The sequence below is a fragment of the Tympanuchus pallidicinctus genome, unplaced genomic scaffold, assembly GCF_026119805.1.
Source record: "Tympanuchus pallidicinctus isolate F22 unplaced genomic scaffold, pur_lepc_1.0 scaffold13, whole genome shotgun sequence".
Lineage (NCBI taxonomy): Eukaryota > Metazoa > Chordata > Aves > Galliformes > Phasianidae > Tympanuchus > Tympanuchus pallidicinctus.
The window spans coordinates 17,919,551-17,945,712 of record NW_026294648.1 but is presented as its reverse complement, the minus strand read 5'-3'; the positions used below and the strand labels follow the sequence as shown (position 1 = coordinate 17,945,712).

Sequence of the window (26,162 nt, the reverse complement as noted above, 5' to 3'; positions counted from 1 at the left end):
GCTTTTTTGCTGGAGCTTTTCTGGCCGTGCCATGCTGTGTGTGCTGCTGGGAGCACAGCTCCGTGCAACCAGAGCATCGCTGGGGCTGGAAAAGCCCTCTCGGATGCTCACCCCCCTACCACGTCCATGCCTGCATCCCTCACTGCCCATCCCCAGAGTTCTGAACTCCTCTGGGACGGTGACCCCACTGCTCCCTGGCAGCCGTGTCAACGCCTGACCGCTTTATGGAGAAGAAATTGTTCCTAATGTCCAGTGACCTGAAAGCAGTGCTGATGTTCCTCTTCCATCCCGAGGAAAACCTCTCTAAGCCCCTGCGTGTCACTTCCTGGAGCTCAGTGCTGCTGTTTGCACTAATGAATGTTGCAGAAGCAGTCTCAGGCCAGGCTGCTCTGTACATCTTTTTTCCCCGCACCAGTTGTGTCAGTTTGCAGTCCAGGCTGCAGTCAGTTCTGCCAGACAGCTTTCTTTCATTGGAACTGTTCTCAGACTGCTCACAGCTGCTGTGGCTGCCATCGCTGCCATAAGCAATAAGTTCTGTTATTTTCCTAAGACTGACTTTGTACGGTGATGGAGAGAGGGCAGGGGATCCACAGGGTTAGCAGTTCCACCTCCTTGTCCTTCAGTCCCCTTTTGTGCGTTGTTCCCTGGAGATCACACGCTTACAAAAGAGGGGGAAGGAGTGGGGCAATGAAAACTTTGAATGGGTTTTACAATCACTGGTTTTTTTTCCTTTTTTTGCTCTTGTAGCTGGGTGAGCACAGTGTGCCCAGTGTGGGCAGCAGGGGTCCCAAACTGACCCTAGCAGGGGCTTTTGTGGCCTGTAGCTTCATACACTGCCCTTGTAGCTGCTCATCCATGAAAGGGGTTGGTTCTTCCCTGCTATTTAAAGGCTGCTTTGATGCGCTGGGTTTTGTTCTCTGTGCTGATAAGCTTTGGTGCTGCTTTTGGAAGCCTCTTTGTTCCTTCCTTAGATGGGTGCATGTTTGGTGTGGGTGTGTGTTTGTGGACCAATAAATGCAACCGAGTTCCTTCAGCGTGAGGAGGAAAACCCCATCCAGGTCACCAGCAGTGCAGTGCAGGCTGAAGGAGGTGGCTGCCACAGAATCATAGAATGCTTTGGGTTGGAAGGGACCTTTCAGATCACCCAGTTCCAACCCCCTGCTATAGGTAGGGACACCTCCCTCTAGCCCAGGTTGCCCACAGCCCCATCCAGCCTGGCCTTGACATGCAGTCTCCTGTTCTGTGGAGCAGGAGCGCATGGAGGAATGCCCCCAGCAATGGGCTGCTGCCACAGCTGTGCTGCTGGGCTGTGTGCTGCTGACCATCACGGGGCTCTGATGGCAGTGAGTGCTCTCCACCAACAGGAGATTGCTGCGGAGAAACGTTTCCCTCTTGGCAAAAGCCGTGTTATAACCATGTACTTGTCCTAGGTTTAAAGTGTTAATGATGTGGTATGCTGAATTGGATTTAAAGGTCCCTGAAGACCTCTGAATCTCAGTAGCTAATGAGGCTTACAGAAGGGAGCTTGGGAGAGGAAAACTTACTGGCAGTGAGCAGTACTGGTGAGAGCTCCAGGATTGAGCAAGTTTTGCAAAGGATAATTAAAAGCGATTGCATCAGCGTTTGGGGCTTTTGCTTATTTCCAGCTCGACCCTCCATGATCTGCGTGTTGGCTGCAGGCAGCAAGGTGGTTTTTACTGGGTTACCAAATAGGGAACAGAAATAACTCTTCTGGTGCAGCTCAGCCCCGTTGGGAAATGCCCAGCTTCATCTTCTGCCTTGTGCTGTGCATCGATGTGCCCGCCTGCTTGGATGCCTGGGCATCTCCAGCAGCCTTAACCTTGTCCTTGTCTTGCAGCTGGCCTTGCTGAACTTCTTTCACCCTGAAGAAAAGCTGCATGTTGGAGAAGGCAGACGTGTGCGCCGGAACAAGAGGAGTAAGGGCAGCGAGGGCCCAGATGGTGAGTCCTGCTGTGTTCCTTGTCTTCTCACCAAGGGACCAAGCATAAGGACCTTTTCCTTCTTATCATGGTTATACGCAGAATTCTGTTTGTAAAGGAGAAAACAAACAGCATTCGTGATGTATAGCAGTTTCTGTATGATTTTGATTGCCTTCCAGGGTGCTAATTCCAGCAGTCCTATTCCTACGTCCTAGGCCTAGTGAACTTGTGCACAGTAGTGCTACTGGGTGTCCTTGTCCTTAATTCTTCCACAATACTCGAGGCTCTGTGCTCATTCCAGGTAACTGTTTGTACTTGTATGCCCATATTTGTTGCTCTGTTGGCCTGTTAGCTGTAGATCATCAAGTAGCTCTTCACTGTCTATCAAATGACTGCGAACATCTGCATCGCAGAACGTTAGCTGTTCTCTAATAGGGTTTCAAGCACGCTGGAGGATCTCAGGTGGCTTCAAAGCGTGTGTTTATCTTTGAAAGCACACGTTTAATCTTTAACCTGGAAGCCACGGGCAGCGGAGCCCATTGCTGACATCTGTGATGGAGCTGGGCTGGTGCGTGGGACATGGGGTGATACGGGAGCAGCTTCCACTCCATGTGAGCTGCGTGCACGGTGCTGCCAGCAGATGTTTGGGGGATGAGTCTGGTCCACGGGGCTGTCAGAACGCCGGCTTCATGCTGACAGATGTGCAGAGAGCTGTGCGGTGAGCAGGAGCTGCTGAAAGCTGATGGAGGCTTTTCCCTCACTGTTGTGCCGAAGTGAGAGCGTGCCCCTCTCGTAGCACTGCTGCAGCCTTCCCACGTGTGCTGCAGGGCTCAGCCATCCCTGCAGTGCAGCGTGCTCCCACCGTGTCTGCTTGGAAGTTATATTTTGACTGTGTGAGGTGATGGGGATGGGCAGAGTTGCCATAGTGATGGGTTGTGTCCTGGTGAGCTTAGCAGAAGGGGTTACATTAGCAAGCAATTAGCTAGTGTTTGGCTATCGCAGTTTTATTGGGTAGAGAGGCATTTAACAAGTGTCAGCTGCCAGGGAAGGGACTGTTCTGCTAACAGCCATGAAGTCAATAAACAAACAAAACCGCATTCTACCCCGTGCGATTGCTGGGGTTTGTTTTAGGTTTGCGTGCAGGAATCTGTTTTTCACAGAAGGAAAGTGACTCATTTGAAAATATATGTACAAACCAATGATACTGGTATGGCATCACTGTTTTCTCCATGAGTTTTGCAAAGCTGCTCAAACCTTTGGTCTCCAAAGAGCCCCCAGAAGATAAAAGTGGATGCACTGCAGATCCCAGGAGGAAGCGGGTGTGCCTTCCATTGAGGCCTTGAGAATACTTGTCCAAAATTGGTCTGGGGACCCTCTGAGTCCCTTGCCATGTGCAGCCCGAAGCACTGGGCAGGGTGGCACACAGCTGCTGCCCTTCCCACTGCACCAGCCCTGCGCTGGGCAGCGAGATGGGAACACGGGATGTGACACTGGGAAGAGAATGTGGCTGCTTTCCTAAAAGCTGTTCTTTTTCTTTTAGGAAAATGAGCCTCCACTGCTTTGGCAGTGAGTGGGGCATTTGGAGGAGGGGGCAGAGTTGGTCCCATCTGTCCTTGGGGCAGGAGGCTGGGATGCTGAGGGGGCTGGGATGCTCATGGCTGATGAGTGCATGGGCTTAATGCTGGTTGGTGCCCTGGAAGCACCTGAACAAAGCCAGGGTCATGTCCTGGGAGGAGCAGGATTAGGGAGGAGGCTGCCATGGGGCTGCCTTGCCTGGCCGTGGGCCTGATGCCCATCCACGTGCTGCCAAAATCAAGCTTGCACCACTGAGAGCTGCAGCCGCTTCTCTCTGCTCTTCAGGGAGCCCAGCACTCTCCTCGCAGTGCCCTGTGCTACCAACTCCACCTGCCTTACCCTGCTCCACCCCGTCCCTCTGCAGCATCTCCTCTTTTCCCCTCCGTCCTTTCCATCTCGGTGTATTTATGCTGCTGTGGAACTGCTGCAGCTCCCAGATGGACAAATCATTCTGGAGCTGGTAATTAGCAACAGTTGTGCTAAAAGGAACCATCAAGAATGTTAAATTAGTCCACTTTTAAATAAACTGTGTATGAAATGTTAGATCTCTATTCCCAGAGCTGCAGTAAAAGCGCTGCTGGCTCTTTGCTAACAAAGCCAGAATATGGGAGTAGCATGGTTGTAAGTACAGAGACAATTCCGTGCTCTTGAGGTTATAAATAATGACAGAACATTTACAAAGCAGATGTCAATAGGACTCTTTAAAAAAACATGCTTAAAAAAAAAAAAAAACAACAAAAAAGTAGTTTCTTTTTCTCCTACTTTCATCTCTGTTCCCAGTGAGATCCCTGCAGTGCTGCTTTCCTGGTCTGGTTGGTTTGTGCTGTTTGGTTTGGGGTTGGCCCTTCTTTGTGTTTTTAATCCCTTTCCTAGGTTTGTTCCTTGTGTGCTTGGTGAGAAACACGGCTGATTGTTCCCTGCCCTTTGATGGGGAGCGTGGCAGCTGGGGCACTGTCCTTAGCTGACAACACTTGGGTTCCTACTGCTTTGGCAGTCATTGCCGCCGAGGAAAGTCCTCAACGAGCAACGAGTTTCAGTGCTGCTGGTGGGTTTCGCTGGGGTGGGAATACCAAGGGCTCTTGGGCTGCTGCCCTCACACCCAGGGCTGCAGAGTGCAGGGTCAGCAGGGTGCCCAGCCGTCCCCGGGTTACGACGCAGGTCGGTGCGCGGCGCTCTGTTGTGCACTGAGGTCACAGAGGGACTTTTCCTGCTCGCTTCCTCTCCGTTGGAAAGGGAAGATGCAGCCCTCCGACTGCAGAGCCCAGAACAATCAGTTCCTTTGTGCCGGCCCCGTGCAATTCCCTGCAGCCCAGGGATTCTCAGAAACGCAGATGGATGAAGGGCGATAGAGCCTTATTGTGCTCGGAAACCATGGCGATGAGCTCTCCGTAAATAAAGAGCATTTCCTGGATACTGGAGCGGAGGAGACGGTCCCAGAAGAGCCACCTCACCAGAACACACTTGATCTTCTCTGGTTTCCCCCGAATTTCTCTGTGATTTCCCCCAAACCAGGAGGAGTTAAGCTATGCCAGAGCAGACGTTGAGTCCTCACGTGTGAGGGCCGTCACCTCCCCGTGCTGACGCTGTCAGTACTTTCTGTTACCACGGTTAAAACTGAGCCCACAAATCCCTTACAGCCCCTTGCCTATGGTGCACCTGCACTTGTTGTAATGGGGCATGCTACCTGTGGCTCACACAGCTCAGGCACTGCTCTGCCAGGAAGATTGGTGGCTACAAATGCAGTAACCTGATTGTAGATCACAGCCTGGTGTCTGTGCTGTTCTAACTGCTGTTTCCACAGGGACGCATCCAGAGAAGCTTAACAGCTGTTGGAACGTTCAGAGTGACATCCAGGTGGTGGTCCTCAGCTCTCTTGCAGCAGTGGCACACAAACACCGACCCGTTGCTGCAAACAAACGGAGGTGGAAGTTGTGTTCAAGGAATCCTCTAGCACCAGGTGTGACATGTAAGGCAGTGCACAGACAGCAGAAACATTTTTAGCTCATCCTCGGCTCAGACTGCTTGGAGCTCAGTTCTTCTGAAATTACTCTTGAATTCTGAAACCACTTTGAGGCCAAATCCATCACAGTATCCATTAATGACCTTTGCTGAAGCCTCCCTCAGGCAGCCCTGGCCGTCCTGCAGCAGAGGCATCATCTCAGGGATGTTCCATGGGAGTCTGGGAAGAGCAGAGATGCCAGCTCAAAGGGTTTGGAGTCACTTTCTGCAGCAGGGAGGTGCATCCCAGCAGTGTGTGTTGGTGGTGTTTGGGTGAGGCTGTACTGCATCAGAGGTGAGGAGGTCTGCAAACCAATGGAGCTACAAAGTGCTCACTGAGCTCTGATGTGCATGGCTACCCCCGGTAGCATCCCTTCCAGCTGTGACCTGCACTGTTCCAAAAGAAGCCTTGCTTCTTCAATATTCCCACAGCTGTGATAGGATGCAGCTCTGTGTGTGTGTCCTCTTGCTCTGGTCCCTCCCCATTCATCTCCTGTCCGGTGTGGGTAAGGTGGGAGGACAGCAAGATTCTGAGATGCAGAGGAAACTTGGAAGGCTTGAGAGAGAATTCTGTGCTCAGAACTCCATCCAGGCCGTGCATTCAGGTCCTTGTGCTGATTCAGCTTTTGGATGGGTTTCAGTCCTGTCCTGCCCAGATCCTCAGCGCAAACCCAGCGCCGTGTGCTGCAGCAGGCTGTGCTGGAACTTGAACTACTCTTTGAAACTTCTCTTAAAGCTGCGTGTTGAGCAGGGACCAGTATCATTAGAAGTAATTGGTGACTCCATATGAACTCCACTTGTGAAAACTGGGGCTTTTCATAACGCCTCTGGTCAAATGCTGACGCTTGAGAATCTCAGTTTCTTCTGTTACAAAGCATGGCCCTGGCTAATGAGAAGAGAACAGATGTTACAGCAGGGCGGGAGTGTGATTGCATCTGAGCTATGTGTGCATCTGGACCGTGAATGCCACGTACCAGGCATTGTAAAGGCTGACTTGGACTGGTGGCTGGTGATTCCTTCCCCACAGTGTGCCGGAGGCTCTATTGTCTGTCCTTGGGAAGTGTTTGCAGCTGAGCTTTGATTTCTGTGCACGCTCTGCTTGCTGGCCATGGCCCTGCAGCGCTCTGCAGGCGCGTGGTGCTGTGGTCCATCTGGTCACTGAGTTGTGCTGCTGTGAGAGCTGGCTGTTGGGTGCATACCTCTCCAAACGGCTGGGGATGCTGCTCAGGGTCTGCTTGGCGACTGCACGCTCTGCCTTCTGCAGATTTGGGACAGAATAGTATTGATCTGGTTTGCTGGCAGCCCTGCTTGTGACAGAGGTGTTGGCACTTGCTGATCCTTGAGGTCCCTTCCAGCCTGAGCCATTCTGTCATTGTATGAATGCCCTTATTTTCAGTCCGTGGCAGTCAGGGTGGGACTGAATAGCCAAACACAGAGCTGCAGCTCTGGCGATGGAATTGTGGAGCTGCCTTCAGTTGTGGCCTGTCTGTGCGCTCGTTAAAAACCCGCTCGGTTATACGAGACCAGATACATTCACCATAAAATAGGAGAAGTTGCACAAAGCTGCAGAACAGCACCAGCGAGGAGCTCTTTGGGGAAAAAGCTGTGAATGAGGCACGACAATTCCATGTTTTCATTAGGGCTTTGTTGGCAGTGATGTATAGCTATTGGTGCTGTGAATGTGAGCAGGGCTCAGCTCAGCGCTCATTCATCTGACTGCGGTGATGTGAATGGATGGAGTGGGGCAGAGCCAGGTAGTGCTGTGCTGGGTCAGAATGCTGTCAGTGAAGGTGCAGGCTTCCCAAGACGCGGTCTCTGTCTCTCCCTTGGGTTTCTTTCAGCTCCTTTTCAGGTTCCTCCAAACGTGAGCACACGTGCACGCATGTTTGCATCAGCAACAGAGCCTGTGCAGCTCTGCGTCATTAAAACCATCAGAACAGCTCAGAACAATGCAGAAGTTTGCAGTGCAATGAGGTTGCAGGCAGGAAGAAGGAGAACCATGTCGGCTTGCGCAGAGAGAGGAGGGCTGGATGGGTTTCCTCCTGCCTGCTCTGGTTCCTCAGGCCTGGCTGTCTTAGAGTGCATTGGAAATGACCCATTGCAGAGCATCTTCCCTCCACTCAGCTCCAACCTTGCAGCAGCACTGCTGGGGAATCGCTTCTGCAGGAATTCGGGACATATGTTACTTGTTTATCTTAGTGGGATGTGACTTAAAATGCCAGAATGTTTTGTGTTAAGCAACAACCGAATAAAACAAACAAAATAAAAACACAGCTGTAATACCACGCTTTAAATAGTTGCATTCAAATATGTGGTATTGATAAAGTAAGCAATAGGGTGCAGCGGTGTGTAGAAAACAAGCGTTGCGAGGCCGGCCAGCCAAAAAGCAGCCTTGAGATCCTCGAATTGGAAATAGTAATGCTGTTTGTCAGCTCCGCTCAAAGATCCAGCTCTTGGAATCCACCCGCAGCGCCCGAAGGGAAACAAAAGCACATCATATTCTTCCATAGCCAGCGAGAGTGCAGAGAGATGAAATGTGACGGCCGCAGGTTCTGCTGTGAGCCCCAGGAACTTGGCTGGGACTGATGGTGTGGGAGCGGAGCTACGAGGGGCGGAGATTTATGTGCGATTGGTTTTGTGCTGTTCTGAGAAGCCGGCGCAGCGATGTTCTGCCAGCAGCGGTGGCTCTGCAGCTAATTGGGGGCAGGACGGGGTCTGTGCTGGGGAGCACCGTGCTGTGCTCCCTCCTGATGGGGTCAGGATCCTGCACAGCCCCTCGTGCTGGCAGTGCCGTGCCGGTGCTGTAGGCGCACGCAGAGGGTTGAGCCTGCTGCCACCTCAGCTCTTCCCTGCTGCCAGCCGCGGGGCCCCTCTTGCCTCCAATCCTTCAACGCTTCAGTTTGCTGAAGTTTTTCTGTTCTTTTGAGGCAGCGGTGCAAATGAGAACCTCTGGTGTGATGAAAGCTTTGAGTTTCAGCTGTTCTCCCAGCATGGTTTTGAGGGATGTTGCAAAGTGCTTGGTGGGTTACCACGGCCAGCAGGGACAGCTGGGAGCTGCCTGCAGGCTTGCTGCTGGGCCTGTTGCTGCATTGGGGTGCTTACACCTGGCAATGTGACACACGCTGTGCTGCTGCTCTCCTACGTCTGTCTGTTGCACTCCTGCTTCGCTTCGGTTCAGTTGAGCAGCTCTAACTGATGATTTTTTCCCTTTAATCTGATTAAAGACCATTGTAAAGTGCATCACAGCTGCCTGTCGCTGTTAGCCAGCATCTCTGCATTCCTGCCTTTCACTCATGAGCTCGACCAAGTTATTCCCATTGTGGAGAGCCTTGCTTTCTTAATCATCAAACCGGGCAGAAATCTCTCTGAAGCGCTGGTAGGAGAGAAAAACAATGGTGACAGCAACAAACCTACAAGGTGATGAGCTGTTGTGGCAGCCTGAGGCTGTCTGAGGAGGAGCACGGTGCTGCTCCAGGGAGCACAAGAGCAGCAGCGAGGAGCTGGGGCTGCTCCCACAGCAGTGCATGGGCTCAGAGCAGCAGGGAGGGAGCAGGCTGCTACCCATGGGGCTCCCGGAGCAGAACGATCATCTGAATGGCACATGGGTGTGGGTTTGTCCTCTGATAGATTGCACAGAGGAGAGCAGTGAGGCAGCAGAAAGCTGCTCTCGTACCGAATTCACCAGCAGATAAATGATCTTCAGCCTTTGGCGCTGGTGCAGAAGCTCTCAAAGCCTCGTGGCCGAGCACGCAGCGACCCAGAAGTGCCAGGGGAGACCTCAGCGTGGGATACTTCCCCTGGAGGTGTGTGGGAAAAGTCCTCTGGGGAGATGAAGAATGGCCCTAAAAGTGGATGGAGCCGAGGGAGTGCCTCGAAAGAGCACGGAGAGCTGCAAAATGCTCATCATCTTGAGGAAACTGGTTTTGAGTGTCAGTTCAGTTCAGCACAGGGGTGGGGGATCGGAGCCGTGGCAGATGTGAGTTGGGGCTGAGCCTCGGCTGGGCACTGAGCAACGTGTGGCTCAGGATAACGGTGGCACTGTCTTGTAAGCAAAGACCCCTGACGTGTAGGACGTGGGGCCTGTGGTGTGCGGGGGGCCATCGTGGAGCATCTCAAAGGAGTGAGAACAGGATAATGGAGGGTGACTGTGTCCATGTGTGAGCTTAAAAAAAATCATTGGAACAAAAGCAGAGAGAGGCAACAATGGTGGCTGAGAATAACCGATGGCCCGGGGCTCTGCCCTGTGTGCTTATGCGTCAAACAGCACGATTTCATCCTTTTCCCCTGCTTTGTACAATGAGCTCCCCTTTCCGTTCTGTAATACGTTCAGTGTATTTGGATTTACTGAAGATACTCCAGGCCTTGTACCTGGGACATCCCATCCCACGCTTGGGTTCACCCCTTCCTCCTGCCATTGCTGACAGCATCTTTCCTCTGCTCCCAGCAGGAGACCGCCCTTCCTCTTCCCACCCCCAAAATCCACTCTGCCAAAGCATACCAGACGTTTGGAGCAGTGCATGGTATGTTTTATGTCTTGGATGCTTTCCTACATCCATAATTCATCCTATTTTCTGGAGTGATAATAGCAAATAAGAGCTGCTCCTCGAGAGCTGCTGCCTGGCTCTTTGGAATTGGTGAAGAAGCACTTTCTGTGCAAGGGAAGGGGAAAATTCATCCTGCTTCAGTATTTGTATTGCTGATATTTCAGCGGAGTCCAAGAAGCTTTCATCTGGCTAGACCAAATTTCCTGAAAATGTTGAAAACATATTGGTTCAAAACCTCCCCAAACCCACGTGTTCTGGATTAAGCATGTGTTGGGAGCTAACATCCTTCTTTCCCCAGCTCCGCCATGGTCTGGCATTAATAACACAGCACTTGGAAATGTTTGAAAAGCCTCACATATCTCATAGCCCCGTGAGTGGAGTGAACATCAGTGCACCCATTCTGCAAACGAAATGATGGAGTTGCAGAGGTTGAAGTGGGCCTTCCCATCTCATCCGTTGGGACAGCGTGTCAAAGCGTGTCATGGGTTCCTCATTGCTTGAAAACTTTATCTCTGGAGTAGCGATTTAGCTTTTCTTGGTCTCTTCCCTGCTCCCCCCAGCATTAATTAGAGAGGGATACAGGGCTCGATGGGAGGCTTACTGGGCAGGACTTCATTAATCCTTGGTCGTCATCATGGTTCCTTGTGGTCTTACCTGCTGTGAAATGACAGCGTCCACCATGCAAGGTTGTACCGACTGCCACAGCCTTGTCTTTGGGACACCAAAGTTAAGAAGGACTTTGACCAGCAGCCATATGTCTGTTGGTCGCTTCTCTAGTGATGCTTTCCCCGCCGTGGCCAGGTGGGTTCTGCAAACCATCTCTTCTCCAGGGGCCTCTGGTGGAGTCAGGCAGCATTCAGAGCTCCCTCTGGGATCCAGCAAGCGATCTCTTTGTTAAACCAGATGGCTACCAGGATTTGGAAGAGTGCTTTGCTCAAATTCCCATCGCTGTTGAGAGAGGCGGTTGTTAAACCTGGCATTCCTCTTGCAACCACAGCCAGAAGCTCCCGCTTCAAAGAAGAGGCTGCAGGTTTTTGGGAGTGCACAACATTAGGGAAGATGGGCCTGCAGGATAAGTCACACCGAGCTCCTGCTTCTGTTCTCATCTTCAGATTGCAACTGTGCTGGAAGTGAAGGGACGTGTCTGCAAGGTGGACAGGGAATCGCTGGGTCTGGGTTCTGCCTGTCCCTGGGGTGAGGGTGGCTCAGCAGTCTTCCTTGGGACAGCTTTCTGCAATGGCCTTTTGCAGGTTTTACATCAAACCAGCATAATTACAAAGATCTGTTCCTGTCAGTAAGACCAGTTTGAACCATTCTGAAAGAATTCGAGCTATTTCTCGTTAATCCACACACACAGCTAATAAGTGAACGCAGGTTGGTTTGTGTTTTTTGTTATTTTAAATATGCTATTTATATCAGCACATGACCTAAAGAGGTTTGGGGGTATTTTTGTATTTATAGCAAATCACAGCAGCGTGTAGCACACAGAAAGTAAAATCAAGGGGGGTAGGGGGGGGGGGGGGAAAGTAAACTCTCTTAATCTTTATAAGCGAAAACATGTCATGTGTAATATCCTCGAGTTGCATCACCATCTGGTTTCTCTGCAGCCCGTGGTGGTTATGCAGCAGATGTTGGGGTCGACCCCATCCCTGCAGCACTGTGCAGTGCCCTCTGCGTGGCCACATGTGCTGCCCTGCACAGCGCTGGCCCACCTGCTGCAATCCCTCCCTTGGCGTTGGGAAGCGGCCGCAGGGATTCTGCTGGTGCTGCCCCAGACCTCCTCCCGTGTTTCCCCCCTGTGCCAACCCTCTGCAGGGGGAGGGCCGTGTTTGGGTTATGGAGGGTATTACGAGTGGTAGAAGCAGCTCAGCTTGCTGGCTTTGGTGCTTTGAGTCAAGTTAGCAGCCTGCTTCGTGGTTCTGTGCTAACAGCTTGCGGTGCCCTTGGGAAGAATTCTCTCCAAGAGGACTGATGAACTGTTGAGCCTTTCTGGCAATGCCCTATGGGGATGAAGGTTCACACTGAGCCAGCAGACCCCTCCAGACCTGTGCTGCTCTCCTGGAGGTTTGGAATAGCCCCCTCATTTCCAGCTTGGCTGCCTTTGAGCAGGAGCCTTTCTACAAAAACGTTCTCGTTTGAACTCAGCTCTGTATGGAGGAGCTCCACCAGGCAGCAGCAATCTTCACTCCATGTGTGTGGGTCATTTGTAGGACTGTGCATCCTGTATGAGTGAACCCCATCCCATGCTCACTGCTGTGACCTTCAAGGCCTTTCTTCTGCTGCCCCTCTTCTCTGTCTTGGTGCTTCTTGACAGCTTTGCTGAAGCAAAGGGTTCCACAGGACTGTGAGCTCTTCTGAGGAAGAGCAGCATAGGAGCGTAAGAGCAAATTTCATTTCAGCTGAAGCAAAACAGAGGGGAGGATAAACTTCCCTCAGTTTGGTTTGGCCTCAAGCACGAATAGAAAGCTTGCAGGGGAGAATATAAGTGGGGTTATGAGGAGGAAGAGTGGAAGCTGAGCACAAATACAAATGCAGAAGAGCCCTGTGCTTTGGCAGGTATTGGGGTGGAACTGTGCCTCCCAAACTCAGTGAGAGGCTGTTACTGCATGGCAGTCAGTTCAGAGCTATCTGATGAGTTCTGAGCAAAACCAAGCAAAGCTTTGGCTGCTGGTGCATCCCGTGAGCCCCATGGCTCCCCGTGCAATTAAACTATCCATCCCTCCCTGTTGGGAGACGAACAGATGCAAACCCCAGAGGCTCAGAAGCTCCCAGGGCTAATAATATTGTGTTTTTTTTCATGTCAGAAGTATTTTTGTGTTTGTCAAAAGATTCACTTGCACAGCCGTAACATCTCTCTCTGCCGTGCCTGGAACAGATGCGTGTGTTGTAATATAGACTGCGAACATCCCCATCGCATGTGGTTCTCATTCCTCCCATTCATCTTTGAAGCTAATTGGTTCCATCCATCCCCAATGTGTTTGGCTCGCCGCAGCTATTTGTACTTTCACTCTGGTTATGGCGCTAATGGTGTGATATATATAACATGAAATAAACTCTCGTGACTCCGAGGTCTGGAGAGGCGCAGAGGCAGTGCTCGCCTCGTGCTGCCCGCCCTGGGTTGTTCTCTGGGTGATGTTCCCTGCCTTGTTTGCTTTCCCTGAGCACGGTGTCGCGGTGCTTGGCAGGTGTGGGCAGCATGGCAGTGGCCGCCAGGTGTGTTGGCCTGGCAGCTCGCCTCTGCTGGGCTGATAGGAGGGTGTACGTTTGTACAGAATGCATAAGAAATAGCTTTTCAAAAGAGCAGATTGATAGAGGTAATAAGTCAGATGATACCCTACATTTCCTACATGCAATGCGTGTGCCTGGGCTCCAGGGGTTCTGCAGGCAGGGTGGCACCTGGGGGTCTCGTTCTCATCCATCATGAATCGCTGGGGAAGCAGCGGGGTGTGCTTCACGCTCATGCTCAAGAGCTGTGCCCTGCTCAGCTTCTCTAGGAATGTTTCAGCCACGAGCTGAGCTGGGTTCCCTCCCCAGCCTGCTTTCCCCAGGACATTCGCTGCATCACCAAGGCAGCAGGGCTCTGCACAACCTCCCAGCAGTGGCTGCACAGCATTCTGCATTACAGGGATCGAGGCTCAGGATTTCTGCTGTCCAAAAGCTCAGTGTGCCCCATTGCAGAGGCGACCTCGGCGGATACAGGCAGCACATCTGTGTGCAGAAGTCAGGCAGTGCTGCAGCAGAGCTGTGCACAGAGCATCCTGCAGAGCTGGGGGCTCTCAGCCTTGGGTGACCGCTTCTGTTCCCAGTTTTGTTCCAGACAGAAGCCTCTTCCCAAGTGCTACGGGTGGCAGCGGGGATTTTTAGGATTAATTGATCACTGAATCTTACTGGCTTTCTTTTTTGTTTTTTTTCTTTGTAGGTCCAAGCTCAGTTAAAAACAAGAAAAAGGGTAAGTTTGATTTTTAATGTAATTTGACCTCAGTTAGCCCTTGGTGCACCTGTGTTAGTGTTCTGGCTACAAGTTCTCCACCTGACATGAATGGGAAAACCATTCATTCACATCCCAGCAATGGGCACAGCATCAATGCAGCACTCTGGGGCTGCTCCCCATGCCTCCACCATTGCTGTGGCAGAACTGCATCCCCCAGCAGCACTGTGGAGCTGGAGGTGCTTGCTGAAGTCTTCTTTAAAAGCAAAGGGAACTTAATTGCATTGTATAGAAGCGATTCCCATAACAAACAGCTGTGCTGCCATGTGCCAGCTGTGGCGAGCTGCCTGCTCTCTGCAGCTCCAGCTTCCCTCTGCTCTGCCATGGGTCCTGCTGCAGCTTGGTGCCTTCTTCAGACCTTCAGATTCTCTGAATGCACTCTGCAGCTTCTGTGTGCACCAAATGCAGAAGTTCTGTTTTGTGTTTCCATGCTGAGTGTGGGTCGGCCCACAGGTGATGCCTGGCTTTCTCACCACGTTCCTCAAGCTGTTTGCAATGTGCACCTACTACCCAAAATGCAGACTGGGGAGGTGTAGTGTTTTGTGTTTTGGGCACACGATTCCGTGCTTTGTGGGGCATCTGGTGCCATCTGTGTTTGTGCCTGGCTCCTTGGCACACACAGTGGTTGTGCATGGATCTGCTACCAGAACACAATCCAAAGATCTGGGTTGCTTTGTAGGCTTGTTCTCAAAACCAAGCAACAGCCATTTAGGGTTTTAGGTTTAGGGGAGTGCAGCCATTGGCCCCGTGCTGCTCCTCTCACCCATCAGAGCACCCATCAGAGCACCCACCCATCTCACACCCAGCACACGCCCACAGTGCCCTGCAAGCAGCAGGAAGGTGCCAGCTGTGTGCAACTCAGGGGCTCCCCCAGACGTCTCTGCAGCACTCAGTGCTCACTGCTGATGCAGGGCTGCACGCAGCCAGGGCTGTGACAGCACCTGGGGATGGGGCACGCAGGATGCCACGTTGCACTGCTGCATGGCCCTGGCACTGAGCTGCAGCAGCCCCTGCACGGCACAGCACAGCACAGCGCTCTGCTCTTGCTCCTTGCATGCAGCCTCACGGCTGATGGCTGCTGTGCTCAGAAACATGGGCTGTTTGTGCTCCAGAGCTGCGTCACGTTTCATGTTCACAAAGTTTGTCCTAACAGAGCTCTGAAACCCCAAACCCTGCTAAATCAGCTGAGCTAACAGCAAACGGTGCTGTGGTGTTCGTGCAGTCCTGGAGCAGCTGAGGGATCTCGCAGTGCTGTATTACATACAGCTGTAGTGCTGCATGGAATATTTTTCTGTTATGCTGTTGTCACATTTTCTTTAATTTATTTTCGTTTTTTGGACTTAGAGCTTATTGTTTGGCAAATGGCAATTAGGGAAAGCACACGCTGACTGTGCTGCACTTGGGTCGTGCTGCCTGTGCAGTGCATGTGGCTCCTGGGAGCAGGGCCTCCACCAGCAGCTCTGCCACACTGAGGGGCTCTAAAAAAAGTCCAGAGAGGAGGAAGGGGAAGCAGCAGCAGCAGCAGCATCTCATTCTTGTGTATCCATGCTGAGCACTGCAGTGCACTCCTTGCTCCGTGCTGCAACCCACCCGGCAGTGGTCTCAGCTGGAAGGTGAATTGAGCTTTGTGTTTTAGTGAATAACCACTTTTTGCCTTGTGATATCAGTGAGCAGGATTCCATTACAACAGAGGGGGAGTTGAAATTGCTCGAAGGAGCAAGAATGCCCAGAATGCACATCCCTGTGCAGCTTCAGCATGATGCGTGGTTGTTTTGCTGCTGAACGAGCAGCACGCTGAGCTGCAGACCCCACTTCTGAGATGGATTGGTTAAAACAGCTGGCATGTGATCCTCTTGGGAAAGAAAGAAGGGGAGCCAGCCGTGGAACTGCTGGCCCCATGTGTGAGCCTTCCTCAGCATTGGCCTAGGTAGAAGGAAGGGCATTTGCAACGTGCTGCTGGGGAGATAGGTGAGAGCTGGGACTCGAGCTGCTCATTTCGAAGAGCTGTCACCATCCTGAGGTGGAGCATTGCTGGCGTGGCCTGGTGCATGGCCAGCTCAGGTGTGAAGGCACAGCTGCTGATCTGGGCAGAAATATTGCAGGTCACAATTTGTCCCCCTGTTTTTATGGGATACTGGCGTTACTGCCATATTATTTTGGTTATGCATAGCTAGTTTAGTTTACTTCTTTGATTCAGAAGGTAACATTCTGCTTCCTTTAGCCCTAGAATTTACAAGGCTGGAGGTGAGTTGTATGCAGGGAGCAGCAATGTGGGGAATGGCCGTGAGGCACTGAGCAGCACAGCTGTTTCTCATCCCTGGTTCGTAGCCACAGTGCACCAGGTTGTATCCCACCAGTTCCACGCAAGCTGAAAATTCTTGCTGTGTGCAGTGATGTGATGCTGATGCTGAAGGTTTATGTACAATGCATCAGCATACAGCAGCTGGGAAAGATTGCAACTGTTTTCCATCAAAAAGCTTCGGTCACATCCACACCCCTGGGGCAGATGCTCCGTCCCTCGGGTGGCCCTGAGGTGCAGTCCTTGTTTAGGTGTAATTGCACTGCAGGTGATGACCAGTGGTCATGCACCCACACGGCTGCCCGGGGAGCAGTGGGTTCCCCCAGAAGTGTTGCAGAGCCGTGGGGACGTGGCACTGAGGGACTTGGTGCTGGGTGGGCTGGGAGCAGAGGGGCCTCTTCCGACATGAGTGATGCTGTGTGCTGACACTTGGCCTTGTGTTTTCCAGGTAAGAAGGCCGGTCCTCCAGGACCCAACGGTCCCCAAGGGCCACCAGGCCCCCCTGGGCCCCAGGGCCCCCCTGGCATCCCCGGCATCCCCGGGATTCCTGGGACCACTGTGATGGGACCACCCGGCCCCCCTGGCCCACCCGGCCCCCAGGGCCCCCCAGGGCTGCAGGGCCCCTCAGGTGAGCGCTGCTATTAGAAAAGGCTTCTTCAGAGAAACCGGGGCTGTCCCCCCACAGCTCACACAGCTATCAAGGGGAAGCTTAGCTGACGTCAGTCTCCCCCAGGATCAGGGGACAGCAGCAGTGCCAGGTCCTCAGTGCTGCCGCATGGTGCCCACGAGCATCTCCTCTGTCACGGAGCTTTGGCTCTCAGAGAAGCTTCAGCAGAGCATGAGTGCAGCAGATGGCTGCGTTGCTGCCTTCACACTGCTGTTGGCATCCCAGAGCCTCTGTTGGCACTGCTGCCAGGAGCAGAGTGCTGCAGTTTGTCCTTCCAGTGGAAGCTGGTTGAGTGATCTGAGGATGCTTCAGTGACGCCGGGCAGAAATACAGGATTAAGACAGGAAAAAAGCAGGATGAGGTGTTTTCTTATTTCGGTGCTTTCTGACACGGAGCTGTACCCCACTCAGCTGCTGGTGTCCTCCTGTTAAAAACGTGTCTTTTATGCTTACTGTGGGGTAAGAGGAGGTTTCTCTGAAGGAATAGTTACTGCAGCTCTTTCAGGCTTACCCTGCAACGATGTGCATTGCATTTTGCAGGTGCCACAGACAAAGCCGGCTCCCGAGACACCCAGGTTGGTTGGCCTCCTTCCCGGTTACCAGCTTTGTTGACTAACCTTATCTGCTGTGTTTACTAACACGTAAATCCCACCCTTCCTGTGTGTGCTGTGTTGTAGCTACCCCGAAAGGACCGGCTGAGCTGACTCTTCTCATTGCTCAGAAGCAGGCTGTGTTAATCTGCCCTGGGTTTCTCACTCCTTGTGCAGTGCTGATGCTGTTCTTGGCCGCTCCGCTCTTTTGTGTTTGTGGAGAGCAGTAATGATCTCAGAGCTGTGGAGCTGTGCCCAGTTACTGTAAGACGACACGGTGTTTCTGACCGACTTTAAATCCCTGTAATCTCGTTTGCAGCCAGCTGTGGTCCACCTTCAAGGCCAAGGCTCAGCCATCCAAGTGAAGAATGGTAAGGATCTCATGCTATTGGCACTTACTGGGCCCATCCTGCAGCCCCAGGCATATATGTGGAGCTAAGACCTCCCCTGTGATGTGGGTCGGTGCTGGCTGACCGTAACAGACTCATTCCCATTGCCCAAACCCCACAGAGGAGCCCACTGCTCAGCATCCCCCCATTTCTCCTGCAGTCAAACTCATCCCCCGGTTTGTCTCTGTGCATCTCCCACTAGTTCTGCCCTACTGGATCTCACTTTCCCTTCACCTCCTCCCACCTGTTGTAAAGTCATCAGTTTTTCCTGAGTCCCCTACTGGCAGCCTCCTTTCCCAGCCTCTTTCTTCTCCTATTCTACGCCTGCAGTGTGTCCTTTTCCCACCTCAGCCCCGTTAGTCTGCTCTTTTCTCCATTTTCCCCATTAGTTTATGTCAGGAGAAAATGCAGCTGTAATGGGAGCTGCGAGCACAGAGATGCAGGGCCACCAGCTCCTGCTTTGCCGTGCTGCAGGCACACAGCATGCAGCCCCTGAGCATCCCTACCCATCCATACCCACCCCAAGTCCTGCCGAGCCATCTCACATCCACCAGCACTTCTTTGCTCTTTTCCTTCCTCCCCAAACCCATCTCCGATTTCTGCTCGCGTTCCCTTTGCCAACAGCTGGGTCTCATTCCTTAGCTGCTGCCTCTCGGCTGGCCATATCTCGCTGTACTGGAGAGGAGCTGCCTCATCCCCTGCCCAGACCCAGGGAGCTCTGGTTCAGGGCTGCAAGAATGGGACAGGGCTGCAGGAATGGGTTCACCAACCTCCGCCCCATGTGTGGGATGGTGAGGGCTGGCCAGGGCTCCTGTAGGAGGGCTCGGTTTGTCTCTCACCAGGCGTGAGCTGCAGGAGCTGACATTTCTCACGATTCTGTCTTGGAGCTGAATGTGTTTGTTATAGCAGGGTGGGGGGAAGCTCCCAGCAGCAAAAAGGAAATCTGCTGTTTCCAACAACAGCACAGGGGAAAAGATGCTGTCGTGCTTACATTTACAAAGCAATTATTCCATTATCAATGGGACCCTTCTATGTTTACAGAGCATACGCTGCTCTCTAAGAGTGGGAATTACCCTGTAACTGTCCTTCCCTGCTGCTTGGGAACAATCTGCTATGCTGAGCCTGCCTTCCTCGGGCACTCTGACATTAATGCTGTCCAGCTGACAGAGAGCAGAAAGCACAGCCTGGCTGGCTCACAGCTGGGGGCAGGGAGCAGAACAGCAGATAAAGGCTAGGAGGGGAAAGATTGCTTTTGATACAACCTGCAGACTGCAAGCTGTCCTCAGCACGTAGCAGAGCATGTCCTCGGATGTGTCTGCTGATGCTTTCAGTTGGCCCAGTGACAGAGGAGTGGGTGGTGGGTCTTCATGCCCCTGATTGTGCTGAGGATGTATCTCAGCACAGGGTAATGTGGTGGGATGCGATGCCATTTCACGCAGGCAGGTTTGCCATGTTTTGTCCCATTCCTATAAGGACAGGGATCACAGTTCTCACCCTAGCCTAGTTTAGAAAACACAGCAAATAGTTTAGAAATACTGGCACTGGTCTCTGTGTGCCAGAGTGTCCTTGCTGTGCAGCAGGGATGATGGCAGTCACTTTTGATGTTACTGGGGCTGGGAATCGCTCAGCTACTTGGTTGTATCGGGAGAAGACAAGTCAGTCTGCACCCAGCCCAGGGGACGAGCAAAGGGCCGTGCACTGCATCCCAAGGATGAGAATTGCTCTTAACCAAAAGCGAGCAGAGATCGGGTCGCTCATCCTGTGCACAGAGCAGAGCGGGTGCCCCGTTCAAACAGCAGCAAGAGGTGGCGCAGGTAGAGCTGCTGCCCTGGGAAGGAGCCAGAGCAAACACAGCACAGTGCTTAACCGTGGGGTTTTCTGACCGAGTTCCCCTGACTTTCCCACGTGGGGCTGCGTCAGCTGCTTGTGTTGCAATGTGACTGTATTTGTGTGCTCCCGCGCTTCTCATCCTGACGGGTACTGAGTGACTGCCGTTTTCTCATACTGAGATCTTTCAGGTGGAGTCCTCAATGACTGGTCTCGCATCACTATGAACCCCAAGGTGTTTAAGCTGCATGCCCGCAGTGGGGAGCTGGAGGTACTGGTGGACGGCACATACTTCATCTATAGTCAGGTAGAAGTGAGTACGGTCCTAGGCCTAACTCCTATTCTTGTGTTCCAATGGAAGCCTTGCATGAACCACGAGAGGGCTCCAGACATCTAGAGAATGCCAAGAACTTGTATGTGCTTTTAACCACTTCGTGCTCTAGGAGATGTGTGTCAGATGAAGAAGTTAATAGAGTTGGGAAGTGCGAGGTCACACGTTCTGCCACGACACCAGCTGCAAGAGCCTGGTTACTGCGACACATGCACAGAAGCCCAACCAAATCCCATGTGCCACCAGAGCCTTTTTTTTTCCCCTCCACATTGTCTGTGCAGTCACTCAGCCGCAAATCTAAACCTTATTGCAGAGCAAGAGCCCCAGCAGGAAGCTGGGCTCAGTGCTTTAAGAGGGATGCCGTGCCAAAACCCTCACGACTTGGGATGTTTGGGCAGCCGTGGCACTCTTTGTAAGCATAGGGCTCCCAGCCCAGGTAATTCCATTTTGCCTCCACATTTCAGACTGATGCTGTGCTCCAGCAGCCTTGCTGGCTGTGGGATGGCTCAGTGCCTGCATTAGGCAGCACCAATGGTGGGTTTGCAGACCTGCTTATGTAGAAAGGACTGAACAAAGTAACAATTGCTTGTATTATGACTTAGGATGGAGCTAATTAAGACACAATTTCTGTAATTTTCCCATTCAAAAAAAGAAAAAAAGCAGGAGGTGCTCTGTCAATTTAATGCCTTGCTGCTGGTTTCTTGCGAGTCTTTGACACGGAGCATGAATGCCACGTTCTGCCCTTCCACAGCAGCCGGGGTGTTCGGACACCTGAGGACTGAAAAACTGTGCAGGCTGTGGGACAGATCTCAGCACTCCTGCTCACAGTTTGGCTGCATTCAGTGGGCAGCCCCACGGGGATGGCAGCAGCAGGATGGGCTGCGGCCGTCAGGTTAGACAGGGCTCTTCTGTGGGCACGGCTGTGCGTCCACATTGGATGGTGGCAGGGAAAATAACTCTACTTGGGCCAAAGTGCAGTTGTTTCCCAAGTGCTTCGTGCTCATTGCTGGCCACCGAAGCCGTTGCTGTTTGTGGTCCGTCAAGGAAAATGGGGACTCGGCCTTGCTTAGCTTCTGTGGTCACACAGCGTAGGCTAAGAAGAACTGGCAGACGCATCCAAACTGAGTAGTTTCCTTCTATCAGGAAGAAGCAGCTCCCTGGGATGGACTTCTCTCTGTGCAGGCCTTTCTCAGGCATCCTGGAGTTCTTCAGAATCAGTACGTGGGAGATGGTTAAGTTCCAGCAAGCTGCACAGTCCTGGGGGCTTTGTCACCAGATCTAAGAGTTAAATCAGTACAGATACTGTGAGGTCATTTGCTTCCAAGCTGTGGAGGTTGGGACAGTGTCTTCCCTGTAACAGCTTATGCCTTTGAGAGCACCTCAAGTCCAGTTACAAAGAAGGCAGCTCCCAGTACATCTTAGGGCATTGTTGATGTCAGCACTAAAGGAGGCTCATGGGACCCAGAAAGCAGGACTTGCCAGGTAAGTGCAAGAGGACTTCAGTTAACAACTTTGTTTGTTTGTTGGATGGTTTGTTGGCAGGTAGATTTGTTCTCAGATTGCTGTAACTAGGCTTGCACAGGTTTGTACATTCCCTATAACAGCAGGGTCTGGCATGAGGCTTCCTGGCTCAGCCATAGAGATGCTTGGATTCACAGGCACTTGCATGCTTTTATTAGGATGAAGTGAAATACGGAGTTTCCTTATCTCTCATTGGCTTGGGGGTCATTCAGACAAGTCGGCCTCCCATGAATGTGTGTGGCTGGGGGCTGAGGAGAGGATGGTTAGCAGGGGGAGCATACATACGCACCGAGAGGAGCGTGGGCTTGTTCCTGCTTCACAAACACGCTGCCTAATAATCTCTCTTCTTCCTGCTTCACATCAGGTATACTACATAAACTTCACAGATTTTGCCAGCTATGAGGTGGTGGTGGATGAGAAACCCTTCCTGCAATGCACTCGGAGTATTGAGACCGGCAAGACCAACTTCAATACCTGCTATACAGCCGGGGTCTGCCTCCTCAAAGCCAGGCAGAAGATCGCTGTGAAAATGGTCCACGCTGACATCTCCATCAACATGAGCAAGCACACAACTTTCTTTGGGGCCATCCGCCTAGGAGATGCGCCAGCATCCTAGATGAACTTGGCACATCCAAGGAGACTCACAGAACTGCACCGTGCTGCTGTTCATAAGCGTATCAGTATTTCAGGGGGTTCTGTAATCCGGCCATAAGGAAAGCTGATCCAGAGCTATTTATTCCTATATGTGAATGCAGGAAGCACAATGTCTTCTGTGACTTGCACGGAGACTCGGATCAAAAAGCTAGCTGAAAAAGCGTGGTGAGGAAGGAAGGCTGTTGTGTCCGCCTTGTCTCAGTATTTCAAGTATTACTGCACTGATATTCTGCTCTGTGATCTTCACGTGGGGCTTGTTGGGAGTGACGTGGCTCTCTGCTTTTATGTTGCACTAAGCACGAGCATCATCCCAGGCAGGAGCAGGAGAGAGCCCAGCCAGGCGGCCCTACCTGGCGCTCCTGCTTCTGCCCGCTGATGAGAGCGAGGATTGGGGTTTCTGCTTTCCTGCCTTCTCAGTTCTAACTGGAGCGGCGCGCGGCGCGAGAGGAGGTGGGTGAGAGTCAGTGGTGTTTACATTCATCCTCAGGAGTGGAGAAAGGAGAGCAAAGTGCCTCAGGCAGAGCTGGGAAGCAGGCGGTGAGAGTGAGAGCGGTGCGGTGGAGGGGAAGGTGGATGCTGAATAGAGCAGGCTTAGCACACGGAGAACCGCCTCTGCATTCCAGAAATCACAAAGTCCCAAAGAAAAAGACAATCCTGGTTCCAGAGCCTCTGCTACTTCCAGCTCCTGCCGTGACCCCGGAGCTGTGCGCTGCCCACCGGGGGCTGCCGTCACCCACTGCTGCTGTCACAGCTGCCGGTGGTTTTTGTTTGGGGGTCGGGCTTTTTTAATGTGTGTCTTTTTAATTAATATTTTGCAAACCAGAACACTTTTCTACTGGCTTCCCAGAGGCACGCAGAGCAGACACAAGTACTTGTGAGAACACTCTGAAGAAGTTTGTCATGTTTAAGAATAAAATATTCCAACAGGAAATTATTTTTTCTGTTTTAATAGCAGCTGCCCTGCTCTTAGATGTGGTTTTCATCCTTCCTCCCCACACCCCGTCCCTGTTGGCACCCTCCTACCTAAATTGCTCCAATGAGCAGCGATGGAGTCTCTAGCAAAAATGTGTATTTAAAAAGCCTGGTCTAGCATGAAGTCACCGCTTTTCTTTGCTCTGAGCCCTGCTGGGTCTAGTCCTAACTCGATTTCTGGTGACTAATAGCGGAGCGAGGACGCTATTGTTTCTTTTGGCTTCTTGAGCAACTCTCTCCCGTCACCTCCCCACGGCTGGTGGTGAGATCTGAAGCTGGAAGTTGTGCTGGAGCTGAGGAGGAGGCCGGAGCACGAATTGCCCCTGGTGCTCGGTGGTGCGCGCCTGCTCGTGTCCTTGGGTAGGCGGCCTTCGCTAAGGGAGGGCAGTGCGATTGCAGCCCCTGTGGCAAACACAAACGGCTGCGTGGGGAGCCGAGGTCCGGGTGACAGCCAGGGCCGCCCCAGCCGTGCTCACCTGCGGTGTAAGCCAGCACTGCTGTGCCCCTGCAGGCTCTGCCTGCCCGCACTGCTCCCGGCTCCGCTGCTCTCCGCGGCCGTAGCGAGTGATCTCACTTGCCAAGTATTGCAGTTATTGGGAGATAAATATTTCTTGGGGGCACCCGGCTTTGGCTTCAGCCTTGCTATTCACAGGAGGCGTGCAGTTTATAAAATAACTGCATGAAAAATTGCCTGCTATTTCTTTTTCAATATGTTCTCCTCCTTTCTAGCCTTAACATGTTGGGCTAGCGAGAGCCTGAGGGGCACTGAAGCAGCCTTTGTTGTTTATTTCCTTTAAAATCAATTAAGAAGGAGATGTTCCTCTGACAAGAATGAATCGGGACAGCTTCTTATAGTGAGAACATGAAGCAAATCATTAACAGGATTGCTTTAGAATACAGTCTGAGCAGCGAGGCTTAGGGGCAAGCATAAATAACACGATGGCTTGGGAGAGCGCGATGGATGTCACTGGCATTCCTCATCCCCCGCTGGCAGGAGCTGTGGTTCACTTCTGAATGTGCCTGTGAGCAGCAGGAGGCAAAGGGAGAATCCCTTTTGCTGTGAGCATCCCGGCACTGCTGCCACGATCCCTTGGCATGCGTGCAGGAGCAGGGCAGGAGGTGCTGCTGGCTGCAGGTGGCCGTCCTTCCTCGCTGCTCCATGCCTGGCAGCTGTGGAGTCCTTTGTATTTAAACCCTGTGGCTGCTGCAGCAGCACGTTCTCACGGATGCAGTACTGTGGCACAGTTACCCAGGCTGTGGTATAGCTGCTTCTGTTTGATACTGCTCTGTGCCACCGCCCCTGGGGCCTCTGCACGTTTCCGTCATTGGAGCCAAAGGGCCTGGAAGCAGCTCAGGACAGCTGGAGGGGGTTCATTGGTGTGGAAGATTGTAAGCTCCGGCAGGAACAGGGCCTCGCTGCATCCTTCCCTCTGGTGTCTCTCCTGCAGAACTCCCAGCAGTCCTTCAGTTCGCCCTCACCCACGTGCCTCAGCTCTGCTGCTCAGCCTTCGGCTGGACTCCAGTTGCAGAAATGTAGCAAGCAGCCGATTGGTATCTAACTCAGCATCTGAAATCCTTCTCCCTCTGAAGATCCCCAGTACAGAGACAGCCCTTATGGAAGCCAGCTCTGCTTCTGTGTTCAGGGTGCCTTTGCAGGAGGGATGCTCCCCAGCACACCCTTCAGCTCATGGCTCTGCACCCACACGTGCTGGCTGTGCTTCCTCCAGCACCTTCCTCACCCAGGGTGGGGGCTGAGGGGCTCCTGCCATCACCAGCAGCCCATCAGTGCTGCAGCTCTGTCCTCTTAGCATTGAGCGTTGTATTTCCCAGGCTGAGAGGTACAGGGCAGGTGCTTCCCGGGGCTGCTCTCAGGTGAGCTCTTTCCACGGCTCAACGAAATCCAGACGTGCTGTCCCAGCTCAGAGCATGGGAGCAGGAAGGCACCGGTCCCAGCACTCAGCACTGCAGGCTGAGCCCCTCCAGCTGGGGTTTGTCCCATTTCTTGGGCTCTCCCCTGCCCAGGCACAGCTGTGTGTGGGTGCTGCACCCTCTGGCCTGGCCCCACACATTGCCCACCCTCATGGCTTCCAGGGGTGGAAGGAAGCCCCTCCTCACCCCCCAACCAAAAAGGAATGGGAGAGGAGCTGTGGGAAAAGATGCCCAACTCCACTCCCGTTTATCTGAGCTGCACAGAGATATTCCAATGCTGTTTTGTGCTTCGACATCTTTATTCAAGACACTATCTGTATATAAAATATACATAATGTATATAAATTAGGATGTAAGTTTATGTAAATTGTCAATATTTTCTTTGCAAATAAAGCTTTTTCCTGATCTCTGGGCGTCCCTGGATATCAGCTGGTTGCTGGGCACGGAGGGGCTGGGCCCTGTGGTGTGGCAGCCCCAACTCAGACAGGAGCGGGGCAGGCTGTGCCCTACAGCAGTGCCCCAAAAGAGAGGGGACAGGACGTGGGGAGTTCACAGGCGTAGGATGCAAATGGCCGGGGGTTCTCCACACCAGTCCCTGCCTTTGATCTGGGACTTTTGGCTGATTTCTTCTTCCTGTGTGCTCTGCAGACCCGTAGCCAGGGCTTGGGTGATGGCTGGGGCTCCCTAAGATGTGCGGTGCAGAGGGATGAGGATGATTGGGTTCAGCCAGAGGCCGGTGGCTCCTGGGTGGAGCTGCCTGGTTCCACATCTGGACAGATGTGCGCTGAGAACAATCAGGGGTTGTTCTGCTGCAGCTGCCCTTGGCCCGAGTGCATCCACTGTGGGCGGTGGGGAGGGCTGAGCCCCCAGCACTGCACTCTGTGGGTCCAGAGCCTCTGTCTGTCTGTCCAGGAGGAACCGCAGCCCAGAGGCAACAAA

The 26,162-nt window shown here is 52.7% G+C and overlaps 1 protein-coding gene across 2 annotated transcripts in view; it reads left to right on the top strand.

The window, feature by feature from the left end:
* Window positions 1-25,630, top strand: part of EDA (ectodysplasin A) — a 56,530-nt gene extending 30,900 nt beyond the window's left edge. Inside the window, exons 2-8 of one of the 2 annotated variants that reach the window (XM_052673406.1) lie at window positions 1,859-1,961; window positions 13,977-14,006; window positions 16,793-16,972; window positions 17,551-17,585; window positions 17,920-17,971; window positions 20,008-20,123; window positions 22,033-25,630. In XM_052673406.1, the coding sequence (XP_052529366.1) occupies window positions 1,859-1,961; window positions 13,977-14,006; window positions 16,793-16,972; window positions 17,551-17,585; window positions 17,920-17,971; window positions 20,008-20,123; window positions 22,033-22,284 (768 nt within the window). In that variant the 3' untranslated portion in view covers window positions 22,285-25,630. Of the gene's footprint in view, window positions 1-1,858; window positions 1,962-13,976; window positions 14,007-16,792; window positions 16,973-17,550; window positions 17,586-17,919; window positions 17,972-19,998; window positions 20,124-22,032 lie in introns of both variants that reach the window. The other variant, XM_052673405.1, reaches the window with a different exon arrangement.
* Window positions 25,631-26,162: the final 532 nt, after the last annotated feature.